Raw genomic sequence first — 17,091 nt, forward strand, 5'->3', positions numbered from 1 at the left:
ACTATGGGGGCAAGTAAATAAGAGAGGAGATCGATCATATCATAGTGTTTGATTATTTTTTTGTATGCCCCACGCTTAACTGTCTGGCTCCTCCACGTCATGCTCCCATGACCTCGCGTGCTAGCAATCACCATAATGCGGCGCATGCTCCCATTCGCCCTTCCACGTGGCCGACCTCCCGGTGTTCCTGGCGGCCAGGATGGTGCCACGTGGACACCGCGCGGATGTTGGCCACGTGGATTGGGCTCTAGCACGCGCGATCGCTTATTCCCGATATATAGCCCTCTTTTTTGCTCTTTGAAACCAGGGTTTCACAGCGATAACGTGTTTTTTTATTTTGTCTCGAGCGAGCGAGCGATCGATCGATCGATCGGCGTCGAGTGAGCTCTTCTTTTTCTTGCGGATCATCTGCTCGGAGCTCGCGCACCGCAAAATCTGGTGTTGGCATCGCATTGTCGCCGTGTGCGAGCTTTTTCTTCGCTCGATTCTTCGCCTTCTCCACTCGCGACGCGGGGCGGCGACGTGGGATCTTTGCCAAGGTTTCGTCATAGGAAATGTGAAGCGAGGATCGATCTCTCACGGGCAAATGCCTTTTGGCCGCATTTTGGTTCTTGACAGGAAAGGCGATATGGGGGAAGTTCACGTCAATGGCACAGCCAAGCTGAATTCCAAAGCGAATTCCAACGGGATCGCGGCGCTGGGCAGCAACAATCACCGCGGCCTCTGGTTCGAGGAGGAAATCGAGGATGATCTGCGCTGGGTGTTTAGCGTCTCTAGGCAAGTCGAGAAGAAAATCCATTCCTCCTTTGTTTTCGGTCGTTGTCTATAACTCCACGCTTCTTTCCAGGGTACTCCACACCGGCATTAGCGAGTTCCAGGACATCGCCTTGGTCGAAAGTGGTCCCTTCGGCAAGGTTTATAGTTTTTCTTTGATCAAGGATCATAGAACTTAATTCCTATGATCTTAAGAACTTCCATGTAAGAGCTAAGTGAATCATGGACCATTCTTGCAGGTGTTGATCCTCGATGGAAAGCTCCAAAGTGCCGAGGCCGACGAGTTCGTCTACCATGAGTGCCTCGTCCACCCTGCATTGCTCTATCACCCCAAGTAACTCATCTCACAGATACCTCTCGCTCTTTCTCTTTTTTCTCTTGCTATCTCGGCTAAGTTTCGATCTCTCTTGGTGCTCCAGCCCCAGGAATGTCTTCATAATGGGGGGTGGCGAGGGGTCCACTGCTCGCGAGGCACTCAGGCACAAGAGTGTCAAGAAAGTTGTCATGTGTGACATAGATAAGGTACGTATTTTGCTCACTTTACAAAAGCTCTCGTTCCGTTCTTTTTGGTTTTCTAAGCGGAACCCTTTGTTTTTCGCCGCACAGGAAGTTGTGGAGTTTTGCAGAGCACATCTCACCATGAACCACGAAGCATTTCACAGCAGCAGGCTGGATCTTGTCATTAACGATGCAAGGTTCAGTGCCAGAAGAAATTGTCGCTGGAACATAAATCCTGATAAGTTTATGTTCTTGCAGAGCCGAGCTGGAAGAAAGGCAGGACAAGTTTGACATTATCATTGGCGATCTTGCCGACCCGGTTGAAGGTGGCCCCTGTTACAAGCTCTACACTCAGTCCTTCTACGAACGGGTTGTAAAACCCAGGCTTAATGCCGGTGGCATTCTGGTCACTCAGGTGAGCTTCGGATTTTTTTCGCGATGAAAATCGTCACTTCCAAATGCAGGGAGGCCCCGCTGGTATTCTAACGCATTCGGAAGTCTACTCGTCCATTTTCAACACTCTGCGCCAAGTTTTCAAGTGTAAGCTTTTGTTCGTATGTAATCTTTCCAGGAGCGTTTTGACTTAAAAAGAGTTCGCGTGTGACAGACGTCGTCCCTTACGCAGCTCATATCCCATCCTATTCCGACTCATGGGGCTGGATCATGGTAGGCCCATTTCGATCCAAAGTTCTCAGATCTGATTCGCTTTTCCTTTCGTTTGTCAAAGGCCTCGGATCATCCCTTCGCCCAAGTCAGCGTTCAAGAGACGGACTCGAGGATCAAACAAAGGTTTGATAGCGAGCTCCGGTTCTTGGACGGGGAGACACTGAGCGCAACTCTGGCTCTCAACAAGCACGTCCGGCAAACGTGAGTGCTTTCTCTTTGTTTTTTTTTTTTCTTTTTTGTTTTAGCTTCTCGATTTCTCATTGTTTTGTGCAGCTTGGCCGGAGAGACGCATGTCTACACTGAAGAGAGCGCACGATTCGTGCACGGGCATGGAGCAGCGCACAGCGCGCAATCCTGATTTAATACCCGGGATTTTGTATCGGCTCATATGTACATTATAAGTCGAATGAATGGACTTTTATAACTTGCAAGATATTGTCTTTCTTGACCATGGTAGACTATAGAAATCTTTTGACCATTGGACCGAATATACCAGCTAAAACCCTCGAGGTTTTTAGGCATATTTAAACGTCTGGCTATGGCGGCGTTAGACAGTAGTTGCGTGTTTGGTGCGTGCTAGGCTAGGGTTCTTCATTCGTTCTTTGGGAGGGGGGAGCCTAGGGCGTGCTTCTTGCGTCTGGCGGCCGCATTCTTGCCGCGCTCTTCTTGGATTCTCGGCTTGGATTTTTGGAGCGCATCAAAGTGGCGGGCGGCGGCGGCGGTGGTGGCGGCGGTATGGCGGCGAAAGAGGATCATCAGCACCTTGTTCACGATCAGCTGCCAGATATCGACTACTGCCCCAACGATAGCCCCGGCATCGGTAATCTTTGCTTGGGGATTCCTTTTTCTCTTGTTTCTTCCAGGGGTTAACGAGCTTGTTCTTCTTGCTTCTTTCTTGTTGCATCGCAGCCGAGGCCGTTCTCTTGGGATTCCAGCATTTTGTCACTATGATCGGGACAACCGTGCTCATTCCCAGCTTGTTTGTATACGAAATGGGGGGGAACACGGTAATCGAACAGTGCTTTCCTTTGTTTTTTCTCTTTTTTATGATTCTTCCACTCATCCTCGCTTCTCTCGCAGGAGCAGCTCATTCGAGTGATTCAAACGCTCCTCTTTGTGAATGGAGTTATGACTCTCGTGCAAAGCTTCTTTGGCACGAGGCTGCCAATTGTTATGAATGCGTCCTTCTCGTATGTGATACCAATATGGAGGATTGTGAACTCGCCGAGGTATCGCTCCATATTTGAGGATTACGAGGTGAGACCACCGCCTAAAGAGTTTCTTTGTTTCTATCCTTTCGCTCACTTTGCTTCTGTGTGTTCACAGAGGTTCTACCATACACTCCGAGCTATTCAAGGGGCTTTGATCTGCGCATCGATCATACAGATCATCCTTGGCTTCAGTGGTCTTTGGGCAGTTTTGTTGCAGTAAGTGTGATTAACTTCTGGCCTCTCAACTCCAGGGTTATGACTTGTGTGAGATCTTGCTTGACAGCTACCTTTCACCTCTTTCTGTTGCGCCAGTCATTGCTCTAGTCGGCCTCGGACTGTTCGAGTATGGGTTTCCTGGGGTCAGCAACATTGTTTCCCATAATAATCGCTAGAATAACCTGTTTGTCAGGTTGCGAGCTGTATCGAGATTGGACTTCCCGAAGTTATTCTCCTTATAATTATTTCCCAGGTTGCTTTCTAAGCGTGTTTTGGCTTCTGATGATCACTGCCCTTTTTTATGTAGTTCCTGGGGAGGCTAACCGCTAAGAAAAAACTGCCTTTTTTTGAGCGCTTTCCAGTGCTTATAAGCGCGGCCATTATATGGGCTTATGCTCATCTACTGACCGTCAGTGGTGCATATAAACACGCGACAGAGCTTGGAAAAGATCACTGTCGAACAGACCGAGCTCACTTCGTGAAAACTGCCCCCTGGTATGATTTGAAGTTTCTGATGTTGGAGTTAAATCAAGCCTGACTTCAGGGTGCGACTTCCATTTCCTCTTGAATGGGGTGCTCCAACATTTAATGCCGGTGATGCATTCGCTTTCCTTGCATCGGCTTTTGTTTCACAAGTTGAGGTACGCTCAAAAGTGTAGATTGTAAACCTGCAACTAACGTGCTCATGGACGAACAGTCCACAGCGACAATATACGGTGTGTCAAGGCTGTCGAATGCAACTCCGCCACCGCCTTTCATCGTGGGCCGAAGTATCGGTTGGCAGGTTTGTAAAGTGTTTTCCTTCATATCTTGATTATCGCGTTCTGGTTTGCAGGGTATCGGTGTTCTTTTGAATGGTCTTTTTGGAACAATCACGGGGTCCGCTGTTTCCGTGTAAGTAGAAAGCTAGAAATTTGTGAAAACGTTTTTCAACACATCTGTTGTCCTCTTCCAGGGAAAATGCTGGGCTTGTTGGTCTTACCAGAGTTGGCAGTAGGCTTACTGTTCAAATTGCAGCACTGTTTATGATAGTTTTGTCTATCTTTGGTACCTTCAGACAACCTCGCGATCTGTTACACTCATTTGTTTTTTCATGCAGGAAAATTTGGAGCTATTGTTGCTTCAATTCCCCAGCCGATCGTCGCTGCTATAAATTCTGTTCTTTACGCTGTCCTTGGTAAGCCTTACAAGTATTTCTCACAACCTTGTTTTACTTTCCTTCCTCAGCTGCCGTTGGACTTTCATATCTTCAATTCACGAATCTAAATATCATCCGCAACTTATTCATTCTGGGCTTCACGCTTTTTATGGGGTTCTCAATTCCACAGTACTTCTACGAATTCACTATCTCCAGTGGACACGGCCCTGTACATACTGGAGCAGGCTGGGTAAGGTTTTCATGTCTGGCTGTGCCAGAGAGCGACACTTCGCTAACTTGTCCACCGTGCAGTTCAATGATATCCTCAACACAATATTTTCATCGAATGCCATGGTGGGGTTCATCCTTGTAGTCATCCTCGACAACGCGCTCAAGACTCATAAGAAGAACAGGGGATACGGCTGGTGGAAAAAGTATCACAAGTGGAAGACGAGTGCCACCAACGAGGAGTTTTACAAGCTGCCATTCAACCTGAACAAGTACTTCCCGCCGCCACAGGTCTAAGCAAAGGCTCAACTCAGACGCCAGGCGGAGAGAGAGAAAACACAAGAACCGCATGACACTCAGACACACATACGTCTCTTTTGCGAGAAAAGCTGCCGCCTGCGATCACTTCAGTGTTCCTGGTTTCTTTCCATCCATGTACATCGAGACCTGTGCCGCTGCACCGCTGCCCCGCTGCTGGGCGACGACGAGTAGGAGGGAGGAGGCGGTAGGCATGAACTTTACATCAACAGTCTTGCTACACAGCTAGTGTTCCGCTGCTACTAAAGCTCTTTTGTTCTGTTAACTACATTGGAGAGAAGCTGTGAACGCAGATCTGTCACTGTAGTAGCGGTTCGATAATGCTGCTGCTCTTGCAGGCAGCTGTTCCCAGATTTTGTTCCTCCTTTGGTGCTGCTGCTGGTGCTGGTGTTATCAAGGTCCACTCCTCTCTCTAGGTACTTATTTGCATTCCAGCATTTAGAGGATATGAGCTTTTTGCAGCAGTGGCAACCTGCTGTGTGAGCTCAGCTCACCAGCCATGTAGGTGGTAACCCTCCCCAAAAGTGTGTGTCAGCCACCACTGCCTGCCTGCCTGCAGTCTAGGTGGATGTTGACCATAGCCAGATGCCAAACATGATGCCAGTCCTTGCTTTGTGTTGGAGCATTATGTGTTACAGCATGATTGTGTTGGTAATGTGTATGGAGGAGAGGCAACACAGGTCTTGGACAACTGGAGAAGAAAAAGCATTCCTTGAGTTGAAGGAGGGAGGCTGTATGTTTGAAGTGTCACATGGCTAGCTAACATGATCATAAAGAAAGAATCTGTGCATTTTTCTGTGGTTTGTGGCTCAAATGATGCCAGCCAGGCCCCATGTGAGCAGGGGCAGGACAGCCATTTAGGCCAACAAGAAAATAAAAAAGAGAACATCACAGAGTCACATGTTTGTTTTCTTGGAGGTTTTCCTTCTCTCTCTCTCTCTGTTGTTTTTTTTTTCCCTCTGTTTTTGTCATTGCCAGAGGCAACCCCTGGTGCCCATTGATTGATTGATTGATTTTGATGGGCCGACTGTTTTTTGGTTGATCATGGTATTCCATGGGCTACTAGGTTCAGAGAGAGCTCTGCTGGACCAAGGTTTCAAGCAATGTACACTGGCTGGATCTGATCACCTAGCTATCACCTTTTGATTTTACAAGTTGGTGATGCTCTGTTACTCTGGTGTGTTTGTGTGTCTGAAAAGATGAAGTTGGTGTCTCAGCTGCCTCCCATTTCTGAAATGCTGTAGAGAGATGGCCTCCATTGCCCAGGCCGGCTGTTGAGAGGTTTGAGATCCGTGGCGGCTGCAGGTGCAGCTTGCTGCGGCTGCTGATGAAGAGAAGAAAAGTTTCTGTGAAGCTCCTTTCTAGAAAAAGATTACAAGTGGTACCTGAAGTAGTACATTGCTGAACTTGAAAGTCCGGGTTGATTCAGGGGTGACTTTGGACGCGGCAATGCTTTGCTTGATCGCATCCTTGGGTATCTTTATGTTTCCTTTGCCTTCAGTGAGATCTCCAATCACTTCTGCAAACCGATTTATAAGATCACTTGTCCCACAAACACTCTGCCTATCGTGCCATCAGAGGAGAAAAACACGAGTGTAGTTACCTTCATACGTGACAAGGCGATAGCATTTCCCAATGCTGAGCATCGCTGCCGGCGGAAGCAACTTGAGCTTGGGCTTGAAAGATTGCGAGCCGGAACTGGGCGATGCCTTCGGCCACACGAACATTCCAACGTAATGACCCGGATTTTGCAGCATCAGCTGCCTCGCAGTCACACTCCAGTAGATTTTCTCGATTCGTCCTCCTGGGTACTCCACCACTGCAGCCACTGCATCCGATGCATGGCAATTCCCCATCGCCAAAACCACACCAAGAAGGAAAACAGTGGCACCGAAAGAAACGCTTTCAAGCTCTCGATCGACCTCGCCTCGAATTGCGAGAGAAACGCTCACACGCTAGCTTTTCCACACGACCTTGACAAATTCTGTGAGTTCTATCCCAATGTAAAGTTGCGGAAGATCTCTTTCGCGCTACTGTTTCGTCCACTCAAGATTGTCGAGCGTCGCGAAACTAAACGATGAAACGAACTAAAGGCCCACAGATCGACAAGACAGGGAGAGAATGAGAGAGATGGAGAGACAAAGCACAGAGAGCGCAGTGCAGCCTTACAGGAGAAGAGCTCGCTTTGAGAGAAAGAAAGAAAGAAAGACAAAAACAAAAGAAAGCAGCCAAATGCTAGCCCTATGATCGATTGATGCGTGTTGTGTCGTTTTATTCCTTTGCTATTTGCCCCACTGCTCCATCTCCATCTGTTCTTCGTCGATACAGACACACACCACCACCAAAAAACGCTCCCCTTTAAATCCCCATTTCACATCCTCTGATCGTCTGGCTGACTTGTAACTCCGGATCCATCTTTGCTTGCTCGCTCGATTGCCTGTGTGTGAGGAAATCTCGCGGATATCAAGAACAAGAACCACATAAGGATGGATTTTTGCAGTGCCGGCGATTGGATCGACCGATTCGATTCTTGGGCGTAATTTGGATTGCTGGGTCGATTCGTTGGGCTGAGCGTTGATCGCTCGCACTCAATCATGCTACCGCCGACAGGCTCTGCGAGAGAATGGGTAAATGCCCGCTGCTGGGCATCTCAGGATTGGAGCGATCGAGAGAAAGAAAATGGTTTCGTGGGTCCCTTGTACCGCAACAACCCTACTACTTTCATTCATTTCGATCCACCAGCGAAGTCGCCAGTCGCCATAGCCAATGCTTCCCTCACCCCCTGCTCTTTCATTTAATGCCCAGGTGGGCGAAGAAGAAAGGTGAATATACCAGCGCACATTCCACCGCGGGGAACTATGCCAGGAATATGCCTCGTCCTGCTCGATGCGAGGGAAATTGGAGGCGGGCGTCTTGGAAGCGATCAATCGCCTGGACAATGCCGCGGCGCCCAGCTCCTCCGATCGCTACGCCTCGCTCCTCCGGCAATGTGGCAAGGCGCGGGCGCTCGCGCTGGGCCGGCGCGTCCACGCAGACATGGCGCGATGGGGCGTTGGGCAGGGCCCTTTTCTCGCGAATTTCCTCATCCAGATGTATGGAAGCTGCGGCAGCATCGAGGAGGCGTGCGCAGTGTTCGAGAGAATGCCGCACAAGGAGCCACACACCTGGAACTTCATGATCCAGGCATATGCCCAGAACGGGCATCCACAACAGTCGTGGAAAACTTTCCATGCAATGCAAGGGCGAGGGATTGTGTCGTGGAATCTGCTTATCGCCGCGCTTATCAAGAACAATCTTGTTCACGAAGCAAGACAGACGCTTGATCGCATGCCTGCGCGGGACACTGTCTCTTGGAACGCGATTATCACCGCAAATGCCCAAAGCGGGCAAATATTTGAAGCGCGCAGGGTCTTCGACGAGACGAGGGACAGGAGTGTCGTAACTTGGAACGTGATGATTCATGCATACGCGCAAGATGGCGATTTGGATCGCGCTAGAGAGATGTTTGAATGGATGCCGGAGAAGGACGCAGCGTCATGGAATGGGCTGATCGAGGGGTACGCGCGGAGTGGCAATCTGGAGGAGGCGAGAAAAGTGTTCGACGAAATGCCAGAGAAATCGACACTGTCATGGAACACCATCATCGCGGCATACGCACAGCGGCAAGGCTACTTGGAGCAAGCCAAGGATCTCTTCGATCGAGCTCCAAATCCGGACGCTTTCACCTGGAACACGATGCTCTCGGCGTATGCCGCAAATGGCTACCTTTATGAGGCTTGTAAAATATTCGAGGAGAATCTCATGGGAGATCCGGTGTCGTGGAACGCTATGGTTGCAGCAAATGCGGAGAATGGGCATCTGGAGGAAGCATGGAGACTCTTCGTTCAGATGCCGAAACGGGACGAGGTGTCGTGGAACACCGTCGTGTCCGCCTACGGCCAGGACGAGAACATAAGTCACGCAAGAAAAATCTTCAAAAAAATGCCACAGTGGAACACTGTTTCATTCAATGGCTTCCTCCAAGGCCTGAGCCAGCAGTGTACCAAAGCAGGCGTCACAGCGATGGACGAAACGAAGGAAGTCTTCGCTGCAATGCCCCGCCGGGACGTGATCTCCTGGACGGTGTTCATGTCCGCCTTCTTCCACTCCCGTGATCCCACCCAAGCCGCCAAGATCTTCGACAAAATGCCGCTAAGAAGCTCCATAACCTTCACCGCTATGATCACCGGATATGCCCAACTCGAGCATCTGCTGCAAGCTCGCAAAACCTTCGATCAAATGCCTCTCAAGAATACCCACGCCGCCAACGCGATGCTCCAGGCCTACGCACTAAACGGCCGCATCGCCGACGCCACCGCAGTCTTCGCCACCATCCGTGATCGCGATACCTTCTCCTGGAACCTCCTCATCACCGCAAATGCCCAGGCCGGGGACGTCGCCCACGCTGAGAAGCTCTTCCACTCCATGCCCCGCCCGGACGTGGTGTCGAGGAACACCATGATCATGGCCTACTCGCAGCAGCCATCGCTTCTGGATCGAGCTCGCAGCCTCTTCGACTCCACCGCGAGCAAAAACGTCGTAACTTGGAACTGCATGCTCGCTGGGTACGTCGAGCACGACCGAGATGGCGACGCTCTTCGCCTGTTCGCGGCGATGGAGCAGCAGCAGAGCTATGGCTGCCGCCCCAACCGCGTCACCTTCGTCATCGCTCTCGACGCCTGCGCTCGTCTCGCGGCTCTTACTCAAGGCCAGAGGATCCACTCCACGCTCGCCGCCATAGACAGCGAGCTTGCATCCGACGTAGTGCTCAACACCGCTCTCATCAATCTCTACGCAAAGTGTGGCCGACTGGAGCAATCAAAATCGGTTTTTGATGCCATGGCGAGGCACGACACCGTCTCCTGGACTGCCATGCTCGCGGCGTACGCGCAAAACGGGCACCCCGGGGTGGCGGACGAGCTCTTCCTGGTGATGTGCCTCGAAGGAGTCGGGCTCGACGACGTGACGCTCGTCAGCTTGCTCGTCGCTTGCAGCCATGGCGGAACGCTGCGTCGGGGCCGGGAGAGCTTCCTCCTCGCGAGAGGCGAGTTTGGGATCGTCCCGACGATGGAGCACTTCCTCTGCATGGTGGATCTTCTCGGGAGAGCCGGGCAGACGCAGCAGGCCGAGGAGCTCATCCAGACCATGCCTTTCGACACGGACGCCATCGCCATGCCGTGGATGTCGCTGCTGGCGGCTTGCAAGAGTCACCGGGACGAGGAGCGAGGAGCTCGAGCGGCGGAGAGGCTCTTCGTGCTGGATCCTCACGGTGCAGCTCCGTATCTCCTCCTGTCGAGCATCTACGCGGCGAGCGGGAAGAAGGACAAGGTGGCCGAGCTGAGGAAGTTGATGGAGCTGCGAGGAGTGAAGAAGGAGCCCGGTTACAGTTCCATCGAGATTGATGGAGCTCTCCACGTCTTTGTGGCTGGGGACAAGACGCATCCTCTCCAGGATCACATCCACGCCGAGCTCCAGATGCTCGAGAGCAAGCTCGGCATCCATGGTGTCCAGGAAGAGATGGTGGCGCACCACAGCGAGAAGCTGGCGATGGCGTTTGGACTGATTGCCACACCTCCCAGAACTCCGCTGCTGGTGACCAAAAACCTCAGAGTTTGCGTCGAGTGTCACACCACGATCAAGCTCGTCTCGAGGATCGTTGGGAGGAGGATTGTTGTGCGGGACAGCGCGAGGTTTCATCACTGCGAGGATGGTGTTTGCTCCTGTGGTGACTACTGGTGATCGAGTTCTCTTTTGTTTATCGGAGCATGGAAAAGAAACGTCGATTTAGAGACTGACAAGGAAAGATGGATCGAAGGTACCTCTTCCACTTATGTGTTCTTGATGGCTTTGCCTGGAGATTTGGAAGAAACTCCAAGGCTCGAGAACTTGACTGGACCAGGGCCTTGCACAGCTTTCAAGCCTCCCACGGATGCTGATGCGATCTGGAGAGAGAAACGTAAAGGAAAGAAGTTTTTTCAATCGATCGACGCTGTTCTTGATCTTACCTTCTTCTCGAGATTGTAGATGCCTTGCCACCCACGCATTTGGAATGGGATCACCAGCTTCTGGAAGTGGTAAAACCATGAGCCATGAACAGGAAAGAAGCATAAAAGAGGAAGAAAAATCCGTTAAGTACTCACTTGGGGATCTTCACAGAGCCAGCAGTACTCACTCAGCGCCTCCATGCGTATCTGTACAGTCGAAAGAGAAAAACTAAGCTTCAATCGAGAAAAAGCTACTCTCTTACACTTTGAGGAAGTTCTTCGCGGCTGACGAGCTTTTCGAGCTTCACACAATCCACCACATTGACGCAACCTGGACAGTTCTTGTCAAGAAGTTCTAACGATCTTTTCGTTGCTCACCGAGCAACACCGACGTTGGATAAAACTCGGGAAATTTGATGTCTTTGATCCCTTGTGCAGCGTAAACCTCAGTGTAGAAGTGCTCCAGCTCTCGAATTGTCTCTGCCTCGGGCACCTTTGCCGCTGCGTGGATCCACAAGCGGCCTAGGAAATTCAAGAGAGAGTTTGGCAGAAATTCAAGAGCAATTGGCGCTCACCGCGCACCGAGGAGCTCCAAGATCGGCCTTCGATCCTCTTGATCCCATGGACGAGCAGCGACGCCCAAGGCTGATGCATTGTCAGGCACACCTCCTTCTTGTCCGCCATTTCTCGCCCAAAATCTAGGTCTAAGAATCCTGTGAGCATATTCTTTTAGCATCTCTTGGTATATTCTTTTCAAGAAATGCTGGTTTTTAATGAACCCTAGTTGCGGCTAGGGTTCTTGGGGTTTTGGGGAAAGCATTTCTTCGTTGAGTTGTGGCCGGCATCGATCTCATTGCCGGCCACAAATTCTAGAATGCGAGAATGGTTCCATGGCCTTGTGATCACTGCCGATTCGATTGCGCCAATCTCCAGTGCCCCACGAGGCCGATAATCGATTCACAGCTTCAAAGGATTCTAATCGGCGAAATTTCTCTCTTGACACGAGCGCTGCGCTGGTATGTGTACTTGCTTTGTTCTTGGAAATTTCTGCCGAGAGGAACTTGGGCCAGGCTAAGTTGGGGTCTCGTCTCTGTGGCGTGTGCCTTTATTTGCTTTGGAATTCTCCTCTTTCTTTTTGTAGTTTTTACGCATACTAGTCAGGCTGTTGCCAAGGAAAAAAAGTCTTCTACGATGGTTCTCAGCCGTTACACGTATGGAAGATTGATCTGGTGAGTTCTCGCTGTGGAGCTCTGTGGTTTTCACTTGGCTTTTCATGCGAGGTCTCTCTCAGAGGATTTAATCGTAGCTCCTTGTGACTTGTTACGTTCATCGAGCTCCATTCGAATCCAACAGCAGCGAGTGATGCTTTTCGATCGGCCTGTGATGACATCTTAATACTTGCTACTCTTGATTGCTTAGATGATGACGCTTTGTCCACCAAGATCTCTGAGGCCTTGTTTTGTGATTCTTGGTCCAATTTTGTCCAGGTTTTTTTCGCAGCTCGAAGTGCAGATGATGATTCAATCGTCTAGATAGGGACAGCTGAAAATCTCTTTCGTGCTGATCACTTAAAAATGGGAATCTCTCTGATGCACTGCTGCTATTGTTGCCCATGTTGCCCAATTAGCAAATACCGTTTTAATTGTCAATAGCTTTACTGCATATTTAAAAGGTTAAAAATGGATATAGTATTTTAAATATATTCATACTTTAACTTTTTAAAGTAGTATTTTGTTCTTTTTTCACTTTAGAATATATTAGTGATATGGTCTATATTCTATATATATATATATAACTTTAGTTAAGTAATATATTAATTATAGTATCATAGCATATATATTGTTCATTTGGGATTGAATCTGGTCAATTTATTTTTGTATATAAGCAAGGGTGTAAACTCTAATTAATATATTTATTTCTATATCCTGATCACTTAAATTGGTGGAAGTAAAGGGTATTGCAATTTGTCTTTGAAGGGCAAAGCATTTTATGCTTTGCTTTAGTGGTTAGTATTATGCTTTTTTATTCTTATTTCTTCATTTTCTTTTAGATCTAAATCTGTATTAGTTTTTTCACAAGATTTAGAATTTCAACTATCGTTGTGCTCTTTTTCTTTTGATCTTTATTGCATTCTTTTTTTCTACCATGCCATGCCATCATCAATCAAGGAGTATATCACTTGAGGTTGCTAATGCTATTCTGTTGGATCGAATTTTTGGTGCTGTGGGGTGTGATTATATTGGTGTTGCACCCATCCTTGGTGTGTTGTTATCTCCAGCTTTTGTGGGACAGCTTGTCCTATTCTCAGCGTTCTATCCATATCTCTTATTGATATAGAATGTGATCATGATATTAATTGGCAAGCTATAGATGATGTGAAAAGAGTGGCAGCAGTGGCAGCTTTTGTTGGTTCATCAAGTAAGTGCTCCTCAAAGTTGATAAGTCTCATTTTGTGCCTCTTTTGTGCTGTGCTATTTGTGATTTTGGTACAAAATCTGTGCAAAGGGATCTAGAGATACATTTCATTGCAGGAAGAACAAAAAAAACAAAGAAAAAAGAAAAGAATAACAAAAACCAAAGCTTGGTCACCAAAAGACGAAGTCTTAGAGAATGTTTGAGGATCAAGTTTATAGCAAAACGATGTGTACAAGTTTGAGTGGATTTCAATCGATCATTTGTGACTTTCATGATTCTCATTCTCAGTCCAGTGTTGAGTTGAGTGTTTTCTATCTTCCTCATACTAAGCTAAATGTTGAGTGTATCTATGAAATTGAGAATCTTGCTTTTGTTTCATTGGCAAAGTCTTTGATTAGTTTTGGTGTTGAGTATTCCCCTGTTACAAGGGTTGAGTCACTTTGGCCAGAGTTTCGGATTGAATATATGTCCCCATTTGGGAGTGCCGTTAAGAGCCTTTGCTTTACTATTGTTGCTAAGGAATTTATATATTTACTTTACTATTGTTGCTAAGGAATTTATATATTCCCTTGAGAGTGTGGATGTTATTGTTAATTTTTCTGTCTCAAGTGTTGAATTATGTGTTGAGGAAGTTGAGTGGTGTGAATCTTTTGCTTATATTGTGGTGGCCGAAGTATTTTATGATAAGAAGTCTTTTATTTTCCAAACTTTAAGCACAGGTTCTTATGATTTCCCCATTTCTGCATTGTCAATTGCTGTAAATTCCTCTTTCAATGTTTTTTTATCCTTTTTTTCACAATTATTTTTCTTCGATTTTTCTCATTTTCTCCTTTTTGCCCTGACACTTCAAACTTCTTTTTCTTCGAAGGAGGGGGTAAAGGGGATGGACAGGAGTCCGGCCCTGATGATGGAGTGAGGACGAGCGAATATAGTAGTGGAGCAATGACAAACAACATGGATTGTGGAGTGAAAACAAGCATAACAAATCCGAACGGAACATTCAGCCCCGATATAGTGAGGCTGAACAGATGCAATAGTGGAGTGAGGCTAAAGATAGATAGTAAAGTGAGGATGAGCACAACGAGTTCAAATGGAGCCAATGCTTCAAAACTTTTTTTCCTTCGAGGAGGGGATAAGGAGAATATGGAAGACAAACAGAGTGAGTCCAACTTTTTTAGTTCAAAGTTATAGTTGCATGGTTAGTTTGAGCATTTAGGAGCTATATATAGAATTGCAACTAGTTCATCGAGGTTCTGTAATCGGCTAATGCTTATACCATGGTTTTGGATTTTATTTCAATCATAGTTATTAGCAATTTTGTTGGTGGTTTTGTGGGAGTTTCAGATTCTTGTGGTAGTTTATAATCCTCCAACAAAAGCTCCAAATGTTCCACTTGATTTATTATCATCACCTTTTCATCTTCTGGAGAGGAGGATGGTATAAGGTTTGTAAATACATTTATTACCCTAGTTAAGTAATACATTAATTATAGTTTTATAGTATATGGACCATTCGTTTAGGATTAAATTTGGTCCATCCATTCATGTATATAAGCAGGGGTCTAAACCCCAATTAATATACCTATTTTTATATCTCGAGCACTCACACACACACACACATATATATAAGAGATTATGAACATTTGGCACCATATAGATCCATTGATTCCTCCTCATGATGTTCCTTTAGATCCTGGCCTATCCACAAGAGAACCCTGATTGTTTACATCATTCCGACAGGAGGGGATGATATGAGGTCTAAGTATACAGCTAAAATGCCATATATTAATATTAGCATAGTGGGATTTTAGTAGCTGTCAAATTGATTTCACTAGACCACTCACTCCTATATATACACTAGGGTTTTTGGGCTAGTGTATATATAGGAATGAGTGATCTAGATTGAAATCAATTTGATCCCAATCTGAATGTTAAAAGTTTATGTACTTCACAATTATCTTTTTGAAGGTCTGAACGAACCATTCCACCAAATCATCTGACTATGGATTATAAACACTCATGAAAGTGTGGTGTATCCCCAAGTGAGACGTCAAAATGTGAAATGCCTCAACCATAAATATGGGATTATAATTTGAAAGAATTTGCTTCGGAAAGAAATGCTAAAACAGTATGCGATTGAGGAGGAAGTATTCAACAACAATTATAAATGTATTAGCAAGAGCATCAACTTCCACCTAACAAGTCAAATTGTCAGAAATAATAATGACATATGCATTGTCAATAATTGATCATGGAAAAGGCTTAATTAAATCAAATGCCACTAACTCAAACAAATGGGAAATTGCAAGTAACTCTAATCGTCCTTTTGTAACACAAGGGGGAGTATTATAAACTTGGCACCAAACACAACTACTCATATACTGGATAATATCATATCACATCTTTGGCCAATAGAAAGACTTACACATTTTCTCAGTCACACAACAATATCCCATATACTTGTCTAAAATAGGAGAATCATGGTAACTGTGGAAAAAGTGTAAAATAAAGATTAAATGCACCACTAGCCATAAATGACTATCAGCATCCATCCCCACAAAATAAAGAAGACTGTACTTAAGGCAATATTAAGAATATAAATGCCAAAATGGCAAGTTATTATTAAGTGATATATGATTCTTAAACCTATTGCGAAGCTTTCACATCCATAGCTCAATCTTTTGAGCCTCACAAACCTTGTCAAAAGAAGGTAAATTTTGTTTTGCATCTTGTGGATACTGAACATCAAGTATAATAACTGCCGATGGCACGAAATCCTTATCCAAAAAATCCATAGACACTAAAATAGCAAGCTTGTAAAAAATATGAAAAAAGAGCAAAGAAGGAAGACTTGAGAAAGGGCATTAGTATCAATTATAAAACTTCTCGAGCGATGAACAACATCAAAATCATATATCTAAAACTTCAAAACCCACCAAGCAATATAACCAACAAAGTTTTTTAGCTTCAATTAATGAAGTAATTACAACATGATCACCTTTAGTAATGTTTGAGAACCTAAATATGCATAAAGTATTTTAAAACCCCGAATTGCTATTAAACACTCGTTCTTTGTCATGGAGTAGTTCACCTCCACTGGTTGTAATTTACAGCTAATATATGTAATGAGATGGCATTGACTAGGCACACTCAAACTCTCTTGCATCAACACACCTTCAAAATTAATATTAGAAACATTCATAAACAAAATGAAAGGTCAAGTGTAATTAAGATATACTAAAACCGGAGGAGTCATCAATAGCTCTTTGAGATATATAAATGCCCATTCATAATCCACAGACTAAATGAAAGTGGCATTGATGAATTTAGCTATGCTTGTAATGGTGCAATGCAATAAAAAATATGATTAACAAAACGATCAAGATATTGCACTTTGCCAAGAAACACTATACATCATTCACACACTTCAAAATAGAGAACTTTAAAATAACCACAAATTTGTTAAAATCAACTTGCAAACCTTTACAAGAAATATGATACCCAAAATAAGTTGTGTTTTTGGACCTAAATATACATTTCAACTGCTTTAGCTTTAAACCAACTTCCTATAACCGACCTAACACCTTATGAACATCATGGACGTT

General features: G+C 46.1%; 5 protein-coding genes, 1 long non-coding RNA gene and 2 other non-coding genes across 10 annotated transcripts; 6 read left to right on the forward strand and 2 right to left on the reverse strand.

Moving 5' to 3' along the window:
- Window positions 1-323: 323 nt before the first annotated feature.
- On the forward strand, window positions 324-2,371 carry LOC9654598 (thermospermine synthase ACAULIS5). Its single transcript, XM_024688423.1, has 11 exons — window positions 324-539; window positions 619-777; window positions 848-914; window positions 1,014-1,108; window positions 1,194-1,296; window positions 1,381-1,469; window positions 1,531-1,687; window positions 1,737-1,812; window positions 1,880-1,938; window positions 2,000-2,139; window positions 2,212-2,371. Exons 2-11 carry the CDS (start codon window positions 629-631, stop codon window positions 2,294-2,296), a joined length of 1,020 nt encoding a protein of 339 aa, XP_024544191.1. The 5' UTR covers window positions 324-539; window positions 619-628; the 3' UTR covers window positions 2,297-2,371.
- A 114-nt stretch (window positions 2,372-2,485) lies between these two features.
- Window positions 2,486-5,402, forward strand: LOC9654599 (nucleobase-ascorbate transporter 1). Its single transcript, XM_002983217.2, has 14 exons — window positions 2,486-2,758; window positions 2,848-2,945; window positions 3,019-3,195; window positions 3,265-3,365; window positions 3,433-3,508; window positions 3,559-3,618; window positions 3,673-3,860; window positions 3,910-4,006; window positions 4,063-4,149; window positions 4,201-4,259; window positions 4,321-4,412; window positions 4,465-4,542; window positions 4,593-4,753; window positions 4,816-5,402. Exons 1-14 carry the CDS (start codon window positions 2,674-2,676, stop codon window positions 5,026-5,028), a joined length of 1,572 nt encoding a protein of 523 aa, XP_002983263.1. The 5' UTR covers window positions 2,486-2,673; the 3' UTR covers window positions 5,029-5,402.
- Window positions 5,403-5,814: 412 nt separating this feature from the next.
- On the reverse strand, window positions 5,815-7,838 carry LOC9654600. 3 transcript variants are annotated; one of them, XM_024688308.1, is made up of 3 exons: window positions 6,653-7,838; window positions 6,435-6,568; window positions 5,815-6,370 (listed from the first exon to the last, which is right to left on the reverse strand). In XM_024688308.1, the coding sequence occupies exons 1-3, from the start codon at window positions 6,903-6,905 to the stop codon at window positions 6,263-6,265; spliced, it is 495 nt and encodes a 164-aa protein (XP_024544076.1). In that variant the 5' UTR covers window positions 6,906-7,838; the 3' UTR covers window positions 5,815-6,262. The 3 variants fall into 3 exon arrangements, with proteins under 3 accessions (XP_024544076.1, XP_024544075.1, XP_002983390.1); XM_024688307.1 differs by having other exon boundaries at window positions 5,815-6,373; window positions 6,435-6,565; window positions 6,653-7,836; XM_002983344.2 differs by having other exon boundaries at window positions 5,815-6,373; window positions 6,653-7,832.
- A 56-nt stretch (window positions 7,839-7,894) lies between these two features.
- Window positions 7,895-10,879, forward strand: LOC9654801 (pentatricopeptide repeat-containing protein At4g02750). The gene has a single exon (XM_024688306.1). It carries the CDS (start codon window positions 7,936-7,938, stop codon window positions 10,825-10,827), a length of 2,892 nt encoding a protein of 963 aa, XP_024544074.1. The 5' UTR covers window positions 7,895-7,935; the 3' UTR covers window positions 10,828-10,879.
- LOC9654601 (activating signal cointegrator 1) lies at window positions 10,734-11,756 on the reverse strand. Its single transcript, XM_002983345.2, has 7 exons — window positions 11,648-11,756; window positions 11,451-11,594; window positions 11,336-11,403; window positions 11,229-11,279; window positions 11,094-11,153; window positions 10,908-11,030; window positions 10,734-10,836 (listed from the first exon to the last, which is right to left on the reverse strand). Exons 1-6 carry the CDS (start codon window positions 11,754-11,756, stop codon window positions 10,917-10,919), a joined length of 546 nt encoding a protein of 181 aa, XP_002983391.1. The 3' UTR covers window positions 10,734-10,836; window positions 10,908-10,916.
- A 108-nt stretch (window positions 11,757-11,864) lies between these two features.
- Window positions 11,865-12,770, forward strand: LOC112351112. The gene is made up of 2 exons (XR_002993998.1): window positions 11,865-12,301; window positions 12,364-12,770. It is a non-coding gene; the product is annotated as an uncharacterized LOC112351112 (long non-coding RNA).
- LOC112351121 lies at window positions 12,448-12,526 on the forward strand. Its single transcript, XR_002994003.1, has one exon. It is a non-coding gene; the product is annotated as a small nucleolar RNA SNORD24 (small nucleolar RNA).
- On the forward strand, window positions 12,578-12,668 carry LOC112351122. Its single transcript, XR_002994004.1, has one exon. It is a non-coding gene; the product is annotated as a small nucleolar RNA R44/J54/Z268 family (small nucleolar RNA).
- Window positions 12,771-17,091: the final 4,321 nt, after the last annotated feature.

Source organism: Selaginella moellendorffii, unplaced genomic scaffold, assembly GCF_000143415.4.
Source record: "Selaginella moellendorffii unplaced genomic scaffold, v1.0 SELMOscaffold_57, whole genome shotgun sequence".
Lineage (NCBI taxonomy): Eukaryota > Viridiplantae > Streptophyta > Lycopodiopsida > Selaginellales > Selaginellaceae > Selaginella > Selaginella moellendorffii.

Bases quoted from the DNA above. Each gene is read 5' to 3' on its own strand.
- LOC9654598 (XM_024688423.1), top strand. From the start codon at position 629: ATGGGGGAAGTTCACGTCAATGGCACAGCCAAGCTGAATTCCAAAGCG. The intron at 778-847 runs GCAAGTCGAGAA...GCTTCTTTCCAG, and splicing joins TGGGTGTTTAGCGTCTCTAG to GGTACTCCACACCGGCATTA. The intron at 1,939-1,999 runs GTAGGCCCATTT...CGTTTGTCAAAG, and splicing joins ACTCATGGGGCTGGATCATG to GCCTCGGATCATCCCTTCGC.
- LOC9654599 (XM_002983217.2), top strand. From the start codon at position 2,674: ATGGCGGCGAAAGAGGATCATCAGCACCTTGTTCACGATCAGCTGCCA. The intron at 3,196-3,264 runs GTGAGACCACCG...GTGTGTTCACAG, and splicing joins CCATATTTGAGGATTACGAG to AGGTTCTACCATACACTCCG. The intron at 4,543-4,592 runs GTAAGCCTTACA...TTCCTTCCTCAG, and splicing joins TGTTCTTTACGCTGTCCTTG to CTGCCGTTGGACTTTCATAT.
- LOC9654600 (XM_002983344.2), bottom strand. From the start codon at position 6,905: ATGGGGAATTGCCATGCATCGGATGCAGTGGCTGCAGTGGTGGAGTAC. The intron at 6,569-6,652 runs GTAACTACACTC...ATCGGTTTGCAG, and splicing joins TCGCCTTGTCACGTATGAAG to AAGTGATTGGAGATCTCACT. The intron at 6,374-6,434 runs GTACCACTTGTA...TCTCTTCATCAG, and splicing joins TCAGCAATGTACTACTTCAG to CAGCCGCAGCAAGCTGCACC.
- LOC9654801 (XM_024688306.1), top strand. From the start codon at position 7,936: ATGCGAGGGAAATTGGAGGCGGGCGTCTTGGAAGCGATCAATCGCCTG.
- LOC9654601 (XM_002983345.2), bottom strand. From the start codon at position 11,756: ATGGCGGACAAGAAGGAGGTGTGCCTGACAATGCATCAGCCTTGGGCG. The intron at 11,595-11,647 runs GTGAGCGCCAAT...TGAATTTCCTAG, and splicing joins TTGGAGCTCCTCGGTGCGCG to GCCGCTTGTGGATCCACGCA. The intron at 11,154-11,228 runs GTGAGTACTTAA...TACCACTTCCAG, and splicing joins GGCTCTGTGAAGATCCCCAA to AAGCTGGTGATCCCATTCCA.